Raw genomic sequence first — 13,681 nt, 5'->3', positions numbered from 1 at the left:
GGCGCTATCGTTTCGTTCTGTCGCCGGCTGCGCCAAACGTGAACTCTGCAATTGCGCTGATGGCAACGTACGTGGGCACGCCGCCGTATGGAGTAGTTCTAGGTTTATAAAGTAGAGCAAAATAATCAAACTATGAAGAAAAGGAAGGACGTATGAGGCTACATTGAGAAACAGTAATACCTCCAAAGACGTTCGTTTCTTATCTAAACTCATACGAATGAATGCGTTGCACTGAACTAGTTTACAGGTTACGAAATATTATGCGCAAGATGTCGGCACTTTATCCTTCTCAAATAGCAAACTTTCACCACATAAATCACCAATTGCCTCGTACGCATACAAATCAGAACATAGTTTTAAAATACACTCTTAGAAGAAAGAAAAAGAAAAAAAAAGGTCGCACCACGGATGAATTATCTGAATGGAACAAGTGGTTACAGTTCTAGAAAAATTGTGTGATGTATAAGGGGCGAAAGAAACGAGCCGGAGACATAATTACAGAAACCAGTACCTGTATGTTAGAAGTATTGACCCTGGCTGTTGAGACAATTGTCCCACTGACAAACTGCCTATTGGCTTCTGTCTCGGGTTCTTCGGCCGACGTTCATCTAATGATTTTTCTGACGTTTCGCCAGCACGAGTGGCTGGCATTGTCAAAGCTTCACCCTCCATTGCCGGTGGCGGCAATGGAGGGTGAAGCTTTGACAATGCCAGCCACTCGTGCTGGCGAAACGTCAGAAAAATCATTAGATGAACGTCGGCCGAAGAACCCGAGACAGAAGCCAATAGGCAGTTTGTCAACAAGTGGCCACGAAAGCCTCAACAATTTTGAATTGTCCCACTGTGACACAAGGCGGTGAATGGATTTCTCATAAAATTCCCAGGGCTGCGATGTTAACTAGTTCCACACGTACAGCTGGACGTCGTCGTCCGGGGTGAATCGTTTGCCACTCAGAGCCTTTTTAAGGGAACCAAAAATGGCGTAATCACAGGGACACAGGTCCGGACTGTATGGAGGGTGATCGACAACCTCCCATTTGAATTTCTGCAGGAGCGCCGCGACCGTGTTGGCCATATGAAGCTTTCCATTGTTGTGGAGCAGAATGACCCCACAGGCGAGATTGCCTGGTCGTTTTTATATGATCGTTTGGTGAAGGGTGGTCAAGGTTTGCGAATAACACTGGGCATTCACTGTTGTCCCGTGCAGTAGAAAGTGAATCAGCCGGAGGCTATCTTGGTCAAAGAAGGACGTCAGCATAACCATTCCTGCACTCGTGTGGATGGCCTAAGTCTTTTATTGGTGATGGTGACCCTGATGCTTCCAGTGGAGACTTTGTCGTTTTGATTCTGGTTCGAAGTGATGACGCCATGACTAATTACCAGCCAACATTCGTACCAAGAACGTATCCCCTCCCCGAGCATAGCGCTGCAGATGAGCAAGACAGTGGGTCATTCGACATGCTTCCTGGTGTGGTTGAAGACTGTGAGGCACCCATTGAGTACACACTTTGCGCATGTGCAGTCGTTCCTTCACGATGGGATGGACACTTACGACGCTCAATCCGACCACGGCAGCTATGGCTTTCACTGTCACTAGGCGGTTCTAGGTAATTAGTGCGTCCACCAGCTGGACGATGTTATCGGTAATGCAGTGTGTTGCTCCAGACTGTGCATCATCGGCTAACGACACCTTTCCTTCCCTGAAGCGCTTGTGCCACGCCTTGACCCTTGCAAGGGACATGCAATGTTCGCCATACACTTGCGACATTCGTCGATGAATGTACGTTCCTCCTTCTCCTTCCGCTGTTAGAAAACGACAACACCTCTTTGCCCTTCGTTTTACCCCTCCGTGTCACTGTTTGCAAAATCTGGCAGCGTTTGGACGATTGATGCATGCTTCTGCTAGCTCTGTATTGTCACGTGACGTGCACGCGTGCCCTCTAGCGACGGGCTGTGAACTTCCACGCTCTGGTCGGAACCACACCTCGTTACACACGCCACGATATTACGCTCCTGTCACAGGTTTGCGCATTCCAGACTCCAGCTCGTTTCCTTTTGAGCGGCCCTTATATTCAAAGAGAACGAGCTTCACAGATGAAGCAAGTCAATAACGCGTTAGTCTACCTCTGGCCATTATGAAAGCAGTTGTTCGGCTTGGCACTGATTGATAGAGTTGTTGGACGTCCTCTTGAGGGATATCGCGACAAATTCTGTCCAGATGACGCATAAGAGCGTCAGAATACCGAGATGGTTGTAGAGCCCTGCCCATAGTGCTCCGAACGTTCTCAATTGTGGAGAGATTCGGCGATCTTGGTGGTCGTGGCAGGGTTTGGGAAGCACCAGGACAAGCAGTGGAAAGTCTCGCCGTGTGCGGGTGGGCGTCATTTAGCTGAAATGTAAGCCCAGTATGGCTTGCCACGAAGGACAAGAAAGCGGGGTACAGAATAGCGTCGACGTACCGTTGTGCTGCAAGGATGCCTCGGATAACAAAGGGATACTCCTATGAAAAGAAATGGCACCTCAGACCATCACTCCTGGTTGTCGGACCATGTGTCTCACCACTGTCCGGGGCGTCATCAGATAAGGCTTCGACCTGGAATCTCACTGTCTGGAGTAGAATTGTCTTCAGTGATGAATCCCGCTTCGAAGTAAGTCCCGATGACCAGCAAAGACATGTCCCAGCAAGCTCTGGACAGCGGTGGGATACCTGACTGTCTGACTGTCACCATACGACCCAATAACCAGGAGTGATGGTTTGGAGTGCTATTTCATTTCATAGCAGAACACCTTTGGTTATCATCCGTGTCACCTTTACAACACAGCACTACGTCGATGGTATTCTACGACCCTTTTTGTTGCTGTTCCTGCAAGTCATCCTGGGCTTAAATTTCTGCAGAATATTACTCGCATCCACAGGCGAGAGTTTCTACTGCTTGTCTTCGGCCTTACCAAACATTTACTATTGAAAACGTTCCGATATGGCAACGCCGTCCAACCATATTTGGAGTTTGACGAACTAACGTTTTGTATTATCGAGAAATAGGGGAGAGAGTGTCACAGACATGATACAGAAGCCGGCCGGGGTGGCCGAGCGGTTCTAGGCGCTACGGTCGCAGGTTCGAATCCTGCCTCGGGCATGGATGTGTGTGATGTCCTTAGGTTAGTTAGGTTTAAGTAGTTCTAAGTTCTAGGGGACTGATGACCTCAGATGTTAAGTCCCATAGTGCTCAGAGCCATTTTTTTGATACAGGATTTGGGGTGCACACCATTAAAACAAAGACGTTTCTCATTGCGACTGGATCTTCTCACGAAATTGAAATCACCAACTTTCTCCTCCGAATGCGAAAATACTTTGTTGATGTCGACCTACAATGGTAGAAACGATCTTCATGATAAAATAAGGGAAATCAGAGCTCGCACGGTAACATAGAGATGTTCGTTTTTTCCGTGCTCTGTTCGAGAGAGCAATAATACGGAATTATTGTGAACCTGGTTGGATGAACCCTCTGCCGGGCACTTGAGTGTGACTTGCGGAGTATCATTGCAGATGTAGGTGTAGATGTATCTCGTCAAGTGGACAGAATTTGTCACGATATCCCTCAGGAGGACATCCAGTAACTCTGTCAATCAATGCCTAGGCAAATAGCTGCCTGCATTAGAGTTAGACGCGGACCACGTTACTGATTTGCTCAATTTGTGCATAAATCGTCCAATTTTTCTGAAATTATGGTTATTTATTTGTTTGTATATGTACACGACGTCTATCGTTTTCCTTCCCATTTCCATAATTTCTCCTTCATGGTGCGTTTGTCTTGGAGTATATATTATGTGCATCTACTTCATTACTTTGTAATTTACACTTACGTGCATGGTAGATGCTACTTCTAACCATCTTCAGACTATTTCTCTATCGTCCCACTGTAACACAGCGTTGGAAAAAATGAACACTTAGATCTTTCTGTACGAGCTATCATTTCTCTTATTTTATTACGATTATCAGTTTTCCCTATGTAAATTGGCGACAATAAGCAATTTTTACACTCTGAGGAGGAAGCTGGTGATTGCAATTTAATGAGAAATCCTGCCCCATTGAAAAATGCCTTTTTTTAAATGATTGCCACCCCAATTTGTGTATCATGTCCGTGACATTATCTCACCTATTTCGCCATCACAGAAAACGAGATGCCCTTCTTTGAACTTTTTCGACGTCGTCCGTCACTCCGACCTAGTAAGGATCCGTAATTACACAGGAATACTCTACAAGAGGACTAACAAGCGTAATGTAGGTAGTCTCTTTAGTAGACGTTGAGTTCTAAATGCTCTGCCAATAAAATGCAGTCTTTGGCTTGCCTTCCCCACAACATTATCTGTGTGATCGTTCCGATTTAAGTTGTTGTGAGTTGTAATTCCTAGGTATTTAGTAGAATTGACAGCCTTTAAATTTGTGTTATTTATCGTATAACGGAAACTTAACGGATTTCTATTTGTACTCTTGTGGATGACCTGATATTTTCCCTTATTCAGAGACAATTGCCACTTTTCAAACCAATGATGACGTGTCTGAGTGGTTTTAGTTTTGATCTTCTGATGACTTTACTGGACAGTAAATGACAGCATCGTCTGTAAACGATATAAGTGGGCTACTCAGATTGTCTCGTTTATATAGATTAGGAACATCAGAGGGAGCACCGGGTATCACTTATGTTTCATTCTATGATTTCCTGTCATTACTACGTATAGTGATCTTTCTGACTGGAAATCATGAATCCAGTTTCACAATTGAGTCGATACGCAGTAGGTACGCTATTTGATTGGTGGTTTCTTTTGAGGAACGGTGTCAAAAGCCTTCTGGAAATTTAGAAATAATGAATCAATTTAAGATTCCCTGTCGATAGCACTCATTACTTTGTGCCAATAAGGAACCGGTTACGTTTCACAGGAAGTTGACGTGTTTCTTTGGTTCCGGCATGTGGAGCGGTCAGCAGACTATCAGTACGTTCCAGCTGGTCAGCTAACTCGAAATTTCGACAAGTTGAGATGAGAGCTATTACTACTGGGTTTGAATGCAGAGAAGTCCGCCTGGAGCCTTCCCGTTCACAAGCAGGCTTCCAGCGCACTTTCTTCCTGTGGAATTTAAACTTCAAGAATAGGTTGTGCTTACGTTGGCAGTGGTTTTGTTTTGCGTGTTGGTGTTCCGGGTGCTATGGCTTTTTTTATCGATTGTCATTTTTTATTTGTAGTTCACTGTTGCTATCTGAGTTTATATACTGTCATTTTGTCATTTGGAGATAGTGAGTGGAGCTGTGGACCCTAGAAAATGGAATTCCAAGTGGAGAAATCGGAACATCTCTGACATATTCTTCTATTTTAGTTCAGTAAAGAGGTGACAGCAGCGGCGACAGCCAGAAACATTTGCGCCATGTGTGGGGATCATGTCGTTGGACAGAGCACGGCAACAAAATGGTTATCTCGTTGAGAGGACGATCGTTTTGTGATCAGTGACTGCCCAAGTTCAGGAAGACCTTCGAGATTTGATGAAAGATCATTTAAAGGCATAAATCCACATTGCTCGAAGTTAATGTACTCTAGAACTGGCAAATGTGATGAACTGTGATCATTCCACCATCGTGCGACATTTGCATCCAGTGGGGAAGGTTCAAAAATCAGGTGTATGGGTACGCATGCTCTAAGCCAAAATCACAAAAATCAGCGAGGTGTCATATGTGCATCTCTGCTTGCTCGTCATCAATTGACTCGTGAACAACACCGCCCATTCCTGTCCTGTATCGTTACTGGTGACGAGATATGTCGTCTTTATGCTGACACGAGGGAAAGAAAGAAATGGTTGACCCCGAATGAAGCAGCAACTCCCCGTACAAAGAGCACTGCGCATCCACAAAAAACAACGTTATGCATCTGATGGAACAGCGACGGCGTGGAGTGCTACGAATTGCTTCTGCGTCATGTAACAATCACTGCTGACATTTATTGTCTAGAACTGAGACGTCTTTGAGACGCAATCGAAGAACAACGACCAGGCAGACTGAGTGAAGTGATGCTACTCCATGATAACTCCCATCCACGTTCTGCTAGACTGACACCAAACACTACACAGAAGTTGGTTTGGGAAGTTATTCCGAACCCACCTTATTCACTAGATCTCGCGCCCTCAGAATTTTCACCTTTTCCGCTCTCTATCGAACATCTGCGTCTCTCCACATCTACGTGATTACTCTGCTATTCACAAAAAGTGCCTGGCATAGGGTTCAATAAACCACCTTCAACCTGCCTCTCTACAGCTCCACTCTCGAACGGCGCGCGGGAAAAACGAGCACTTAAATTTTTCTGTGCGAGCCCTGATTTCTCTTATTTTATCCTGATGATCATTTCTCCCTACATAGGTGGGTGCCAACAGAATGTTTTCGCAATCGGAGGAGAAAACTGATGATTGAAATTTCATGAGAAGATCCCGTCGCAACGGAAAACGCCTTTGTTTTAATGGTTGCCACTCCAATTCACGTATCATGTCTGTGGCACTATCTCCCCTATTTCGCGATAGTACAAAACGAGCCGCGCCTCTTTGAACTTCTTCGATGTCATCCGTCAGTCCCACCTGATGCGGATCCCATACCGCACAGCAATACTCCAGAAAAGGGCGGATAAGCGTGGTGTAAGCAGTCTCTTTAGTAGACCTGTTGCACCTTCTAAGTGTTCTGCCAATGAATCGCAGTCTTTGGTTTGCTCTACCCATAACATTATCTATATAATCGTTCCAATTTAGGATATTTGCAATCGTAATCCCTAAGTATTTAGTTGAATTTACAGCCTTAAGATTTGTGTGACTTATCGCGTAATCGAAATTTAGTGGATTTCTTTTAGTACTCATGTGAATAACTTCACACTTTTCTTTATTTAGGATCAATTGCCACTTTTTACACCATACAGATATCTTATATAAATCATTTTGCAATTCGTTTTGGTCATCTGATAACTTTACAAGACGGTAAATTACAGCATCTGCAAACAATCTGATAGGGCTACTCAGACTGTCTCCTATGTCGGTAATATAGATCAGGAACAATAGAGGGCCTACAACACTTCCTTGAAGAACGCCGGATATTACTTCTGTTTTACTCGATGACTTTCCTTCTACTACTACGAACTGTGACCTTTCCGACAGGAAATCACGAATCCAGTCGCACAGCTGAGGCGATACTCCGTAGGCACGCAGTTTGGTTAGAAGACGCTTGTGAGGAACGGTGTCGAAAGCCTTCTGGAAATCTAAAAATATGCAATCAATTTGACATCCCCTGTCGATAGCACTCATTACTTCATGAGTATTAAGAGGTAGTTATGTTTCGCAAGAACTATATTTTCTGGATCCGTGCTGACTACGTGTCAATATATCGTTTTCTTCGAGGTATTTCATAATGTTCGAATACAGCATATGTTCCAAAATCCTACTGTAAATAGTCGTTACTGACACGGGTCTGTAATTCAGCGGCCGGCCGAAGTGGCCGTGCGGTTAAAGGCGCTGCAGTCTGGAACCGCAAGACCGCCACGGTCGCAGGTTCGAATCCTGCCTCGGGCATGGATGTTTGTGATGTCCTTAGGTTAGTTAGGTTTAACTAGTTCTAAGTTCTAGGGGACTAATGACCTCAGCAGTTGAGTCCCATAGTGCTCAGAGCCATTTGAACCATTTTTTGTAATTCAGCGGATTACTCCGATTTCTTTTGTAGATTACTGGTGTGACCTAGGAAACTTTCCAGTCCTTTCGAGCTGTTGTGTATGATTGCTAAGTACGGAACTATTATATCAGCATGCTCTTAAAGCAGCCTAATTGGTATGCTATTTGGGCCATAAGACTTCGCTTTCTTAAATGCTTTAAGGATATGTACTTCTAAACTACTGTTGTTGGCAGTTTTTCTTGGTGGGGAAGCAACGAAAAACACTAGACCGATGGCAAAGTAACTTAACCTGTATGGGGTAGGAGTACAAGAATGACTGCGTTAAAGGAAAACTTTGTTGTTTGTGCTTTCTCAAATTTGGCTCTGTTTTATTCTTATTTCACAGAACCATCGAACAAGGTATTTTATTCTTCTAGCAGAATCACATTTTACTAACAATGTTCTGTCGGAAGAAAACTGTCTTTGCGATTTTATTAAAAATTGCAGTGTTTCGACCTGTGAGATTTTATGTGTCGCCAGCCTCTATAACAGTTATCACCATTATAATTCTTACAAAGTTGTTTGAAATATTTCTACGCCCAATGATTTTATAACTCAATAGTTATATCCCTTATAGTCAGCGGAAGGGAGGTGTCATGCCTAAGGCCTCACTAACAACTCCTAAAGCATTTATCGCAATGTACATGAAGAGTTATCACTATTTTTACGTGATCGTTGAGTTATAAAATCCTACTCCCACCTTGAATTTCGAAAAGATGTTTGTCAAGTATATCTGAGCTTCCGTTGCCTTCATTTTCTTGCTAGTGCAAGTGGTTGTGCCGGGATGTGTTAAGGTAAATAAACTACATCTTCAGTATCTCATCACGAACTTCCTGATAAGGACAACTTGGATAAATGGCACCCAGGGCAAAATTCGCCATTATTCCAACTCCCTCAACCTGTCGGCTTTATCCCGTTCTTTTGTTTAAACCTCACCTCTGCTCCACCTATATATTTGTTTATCTCTACAATGAAGTAAAAGAAACACATTTATCTCTTGTATGAAAGGATTCATACCACTGAACAAAACACAATCCGTCGCAATGCCTGCATCAATCAGTGGATTCCTTTTGCCTTCTTTTCATTGCTGATCAACGCAGGTCTGTATCAAACATAACAACAAACGTAAAACATACTATTTACACTTCGTTGTGTTGCCGCACTTGCTAGAAAAGGAGTTGCCTCATCTAGTAGCCGAAAATAAGAAACAAGCACCTACATACCAGGGAAAGTCAGTTCTTAGGGAACTATTGCTCAACACAGTCCTATTCAAATCTCTTGATGATTCAGTTCGATGCATTTTTGTCCCATCCCCATTTTAGAACCTTCAAATCCATTCCCTTCTTCTTCATCCAACACTTTTCCTTCTCCCTCCTGCCCCCCCCCCCCCCCCCCACCTCCAGTATCATCTTCCCTCGTCCCTCCTTCTTTTGCCATTATAACTTTCTTTCGCTGTCTCAAAAGTGGGACCCCACGGGTCTGCGATCAGAGCAAGCACCCATACCCCTGTTACGCTAGCGAAGAACTACCAGCGGAACGTGTCCCCTCTGCTCACACGGTTGTCACTAAATCACTGACGATTTCCCTTGGCGGTCACTGAAATTCGTTTATGCTTGGATCAATATCTTTGCACGTGTGGATGATTACCTTCTCCGTAGTTATTTGTTTTAGGAGTAATGTTTAAACTACACACAACTGCACTATTAATAAAATGTACATGGAAATCTCCGCACATTCAAGCTGCAGTGGCAGAAGCAAACTCACCTGAACCCTTGGAGGTTGGGAAAGCATGTAGACCACGGCTTTTGCTATGTCTTCCACTTCCAGGTAAGGCATTGTATCGAAGATCTGTGCCCACTTCTCAGACTGGTTAATCGCATTGGTTTTCACGAGCCCTGGAGAAATTTGCTGCAAACAGAGAAACTAGTTGTAAATGTTTAATATATGGACAGTGGTATAAGACGATGTCTGAATTCTAACATAGCTACGAAGGAATTTTGTTGTATAATGTCACAAATATTGCAGTTTCGCAATAAATGGTATTCTTAATTTTTTAAAATTCAGATAAACCAAATTCAGTCACATGGCAACAGTATGGTTTGTTGTTATACCTATCGTTGGAGAGGTACCTTTTTACCAAACACAGCTATACTTGAGTTGAAATCTTTTGTCCTTAGCCTGTGCTTAGTGATTTTGACAAAATTATGTCTGATACAGAGACTCGAAGTCGCTTTCCCCAATGGAAGGCCAAATATGGGGCTTGTTGTTTCAATACAGCACTCAGCTTTATTACTTACGTATTAGTTTACTGTTGTATATTATTTATTTTAAGAACACATCTGTCCCTAGTCATATGCAACACATTTTACAAAACGTACAATCACAAAAATTATATTACTGAGTTTATTACGAAGGTGGAACGTATTTTACACTCAATATAGTACTTAATTATAGCTTACAGACTATGTAACGGTAACACAAATATTTCGAAACTAGATGCGTACGTGGATTATGACTTTATTTATTGCTTGCGAACTCGAGATTAACACTTAATGAGTTACCTTTTGTACGAAGGTGGGACTTGTATAATGAAAAGAATCAGAACTTGTTGAGAATTTCAAAAGTAGCATTAGGCAACGATCGATTGAAACGGGGAAGACGAATGAGTAGCAGTGAGAAATGAAAAAGTGACGGCAGCTGATGATAAGAGCCAAAGGGCAAGTTCCAGTTACAAATTGCAAGTTGCATAAACACGAGATAGTGAATTTAGTTGTTGAAAGGAGGAAATATAAATATGCAGCAAATGAAGCAGAGAAAGGTAATACACAAGTCTAAAAAGAAGATTGACAGAAAATCCAATATGACAAAGAAAAGAATGGCAAGAATGGCTGGAAGAGAAATGCAAAGTTGTAGTTCAAGCATAACTATGGGTAATATAAATGCCTTAAAGAGACCGCTGGAGAAACGAGAAGCAGCTGTATGAATATCAAGAATTAAGATTGAAAGACAGTACTAAGCAACCACGGGAAGGCTGAAAGATGGAAGTAGTATTAACTGGGCTGTATAAGGAAAACGAACTTGAAGCCAATATTTGAGAAAGAAGCAAAGAAGTAGATGAAGATGAGATGGGGAATGCCACATTGCCAGAATAATTTTACAGAGCACTGAAAGACCGAAGTGAAAAAGAGGCAACTTGAGAAGACGACACTAATTCAGAATTACTGAGATCTTTAGGAGAACATAACAAAACTGTTCTAACTAGTATGCTAAATCTCTGAGGCAGGTGGAATATCCCGAACCTTCCAGAATAATGTAATAATTCCGTTTCCAAAGCAGGCATTAACTGACTGTTGCGAATATTGCAGAAGCAACAGTTTAATAAGTTTTAGTTGCAGAATACAGACGCAAATTAATTACAGAAGAATGGAAAACCTGGTAACCGCCAACCTCGTGGAAGGTCAGCTAGAGTTTTGGAGAAATGGTGGAACACGCGTGGCAGCACCGACCTTACGACGTATCTTACAGTCTTATGAGGTAGCCTGAAGAAAGACTAGCATACTTATACAGCGTTCATAGAATTAGAGTAATATTTTGACAATGTTTACTGGAGCAGTGAAGTTAAAATCTTCTGGATTGTCAGGCCACGTCATATTTGTTCGAACGATCCACGTTTCGATCCCTCTGCTGGGATCTTTCACAGGATCTTGTGGTGTTCACTGTAGATTAAGCACTTTCAAAGACCAGTGTCGTCTTCTCTTATAAGGGAGAGTTTTCCCGAGCTTATGCTGAAGAAATGGGACTCTTGGGTAAAAGTCAGGTGGTTACCATTGGTGGGCCATCCTCAGTGGATGATAAGAAAAGTATTCCCGCGTTAATGCTGAAAAAGGCGTTATAGGCTAAAAACTCTTGTGGCTACCGTTGGTGGGCCAATGTCATTGGTTAGAAGGGGATTTTTGCCTCACTTATGATGGAGAAGAGTTATTGCTTAAAATTCCTCTTGCTGCTATTGGTGTGCTAACATCACCGCCTAGAAGCGAAACGGGCAGAGCAAGAGAAAGGGAACGTTTATCCAAAATATTATTGTCCGCAGAGGAGGCTTCCAGTGCGTTGTTTGTGTTTCTCGCACGCCACGGTCGCGTTTTCATTTGCCTGATGGCGGCAAGCCACGATGCCGGAAGCCTATAGCCGTCCTCTCTATCGAAGTTACACGCGTTCTCAGAAACTTCTAGAAATGTTAGTTTTGCCTTGCCAGCACAGGTGCGTTATTGAAATCGATATCAGTTATCTTGATGTTCTGATACTGCTGATTTCATACTTTGTTTTAGCCTCGTGTGGCGTTCGTGGTACTTAATATGTTCTTTAACTGGAATATACTACTTGAAACTGAGAGTAGTGAGAAAAATATACAGAGAGCAAAAGAATATTTACAATTTGCAAAGAAGCCAGACTGCAGTTATAAGAACTGAAGGACATGAATGGAAAGCAGTAGTTAAAAAGGGACTGTGATAGGGCTGAAGCCAAAATGCAGGATGCAGGAAGAAAAACCTTTGATGTTTGTTGGTGACATCGTAACTCTGTCAGAAACGACAGAAGTCTTGCAAGAGCAGATAACGGAATGGATAGTACCTTAAAATCACAAAAAGAAAACAAGAGCAAGATAATGTTGTCGAATTACATCAGGCAGTGCTGAGAGAATTGAATTAGGAGATGAGACGCTGAAGGTAGTAGATGACTGACAATAGACGGAGCAAAGAGGGTACAAAACGCGGGACTGCCAATAGCAAGGAAAGCATTTCTGAAAAACAGAAATCTGTTAATATACACTGGAGTCCAAAATTTAAGCAACAGACTTCTATTTCCACGTCCTTTGCCTAATTCACGATATAATCATACCAACTGTCAACAGATGTCCGTACGATCGTGTTCTGCACAGAAGATGGCATGTGGTCGATGAGGTCAGGGCACCTATCGATCGGGTAGTTCCACATCCACAGTCCCTGTGTACACAGCCACAGGCGGTGTGGTATGGCACAGAGAAGACGCCTACCAGACTCTCTGTGGTGTAGGGCCATGGGAAGAATGGAAGCAGGACAGTCGAAAGCTCATGTAGCCCGACGGCTTAATGTGAATCGTCCTGTTGTTTCTCGGATGTGGTGACAATTTATAGAGAGCGAAACCGCATCCCGAAGATCAGGGCAGGGCCTATCACGTGTGTCATCAGAAAGGCAGGACCGTTATTTGGCTGTAAGGACACGAAAGTACCGCCTTAGTACCGCATTGCAGCTGGCATCTGACCAAGCAGCATCCACTGGACGTGTTGTATCGAGGCAAACGGTGTACAGAAGGCTTCGACAGAGTGGTCTTTATTGTCGGAGACCTGCTGTATGTGTGCCTCTGACACGTCTTCACAGAAAGGAACGTCAAGAGTGGAGTCGCCAACATGCCATCTGCACAGTCGAACAGTGGGCCAATGTTCTTTTTACAGATGAGTCCCGATTTGGTCAGGAGAGTGAGAGAGACCCCAACATTGTGCAGAGAGACCGATATCGAGGACGATCGCTAATGGTGTGGGCAGCGATTATATTGACCACTTGAATACCTCTTCATGAAGTTGCGTAGGTGAATCGGAGTGGTTTAACTGTTGTCACGTATCGTGAAGAGGTCTTGGGATATCATGTGCGGTTGTTGCTAGGTGCTGCTCGAGGATGGTGTACAAGTGGTTGGCGTTGTCTTGGAAACGGAAAGTACTGTACGCATGGCAGGGCCAGTTCGCTCTCCCGATTTAAATGCCACACCCGGTTTGCTTTAGAGAGACGGGTTGCATCACGTCAGTATCCACCAGCAGCTCTGCAGGAAGAATGGGCGTTATTGATGAGATCAGTCACACCATGCTCTGTCGTTGTATTCCTGCCAGAGGTGGTTACACTCCATAGTGAGCACATTAACCAGTTGTC

The 13,681-nt window shown here is 43.5% G+C and overlaps 1 protein-coding gene across 1 annotated transcript in view; it reads right to left on the bottom strand.

Annotated features, from left to right (window-relative positions):
• The window catches only part of LOC126237183 (dehydrogenase/reductase SDR family member 11-like), a 68,157-nt gene that overhangs the window by 16,452 nt on the left and 38,024 nt on the right, over positions 1-13,681 (bottom strand). The window contains exon 5 of the mRNA XM_049947059.1: positions 9,492-9,635. Coding sequence (XP_049803016.1) covers positions 9,492-9,635 — 144 coding nt within the window. The remainder of the gene's footprint in view (positions 1-9,491; positions 9,636-13,681) is intronic.

The sequence above is a fragment of the Schistocerca nitens genome, chromosome 2 (assembly GCF_023898315.1).
Source record: "Schistocerca nitens isolate TAMUIC-IGC-003100 chromosome 2, iqSchNite1.1, whole genome shotgun sequence".
Taxonomy (NCBI): domain Eukaryota; kingdom Metazoa; phylum Arthropoda; class Insecta; order Orthoptera; family Acrididae; genus Schistocerca; species Schistocerca nitens.
This window is presented reverse-complemented; position numbering and strand designations above follow the sequence as displayed.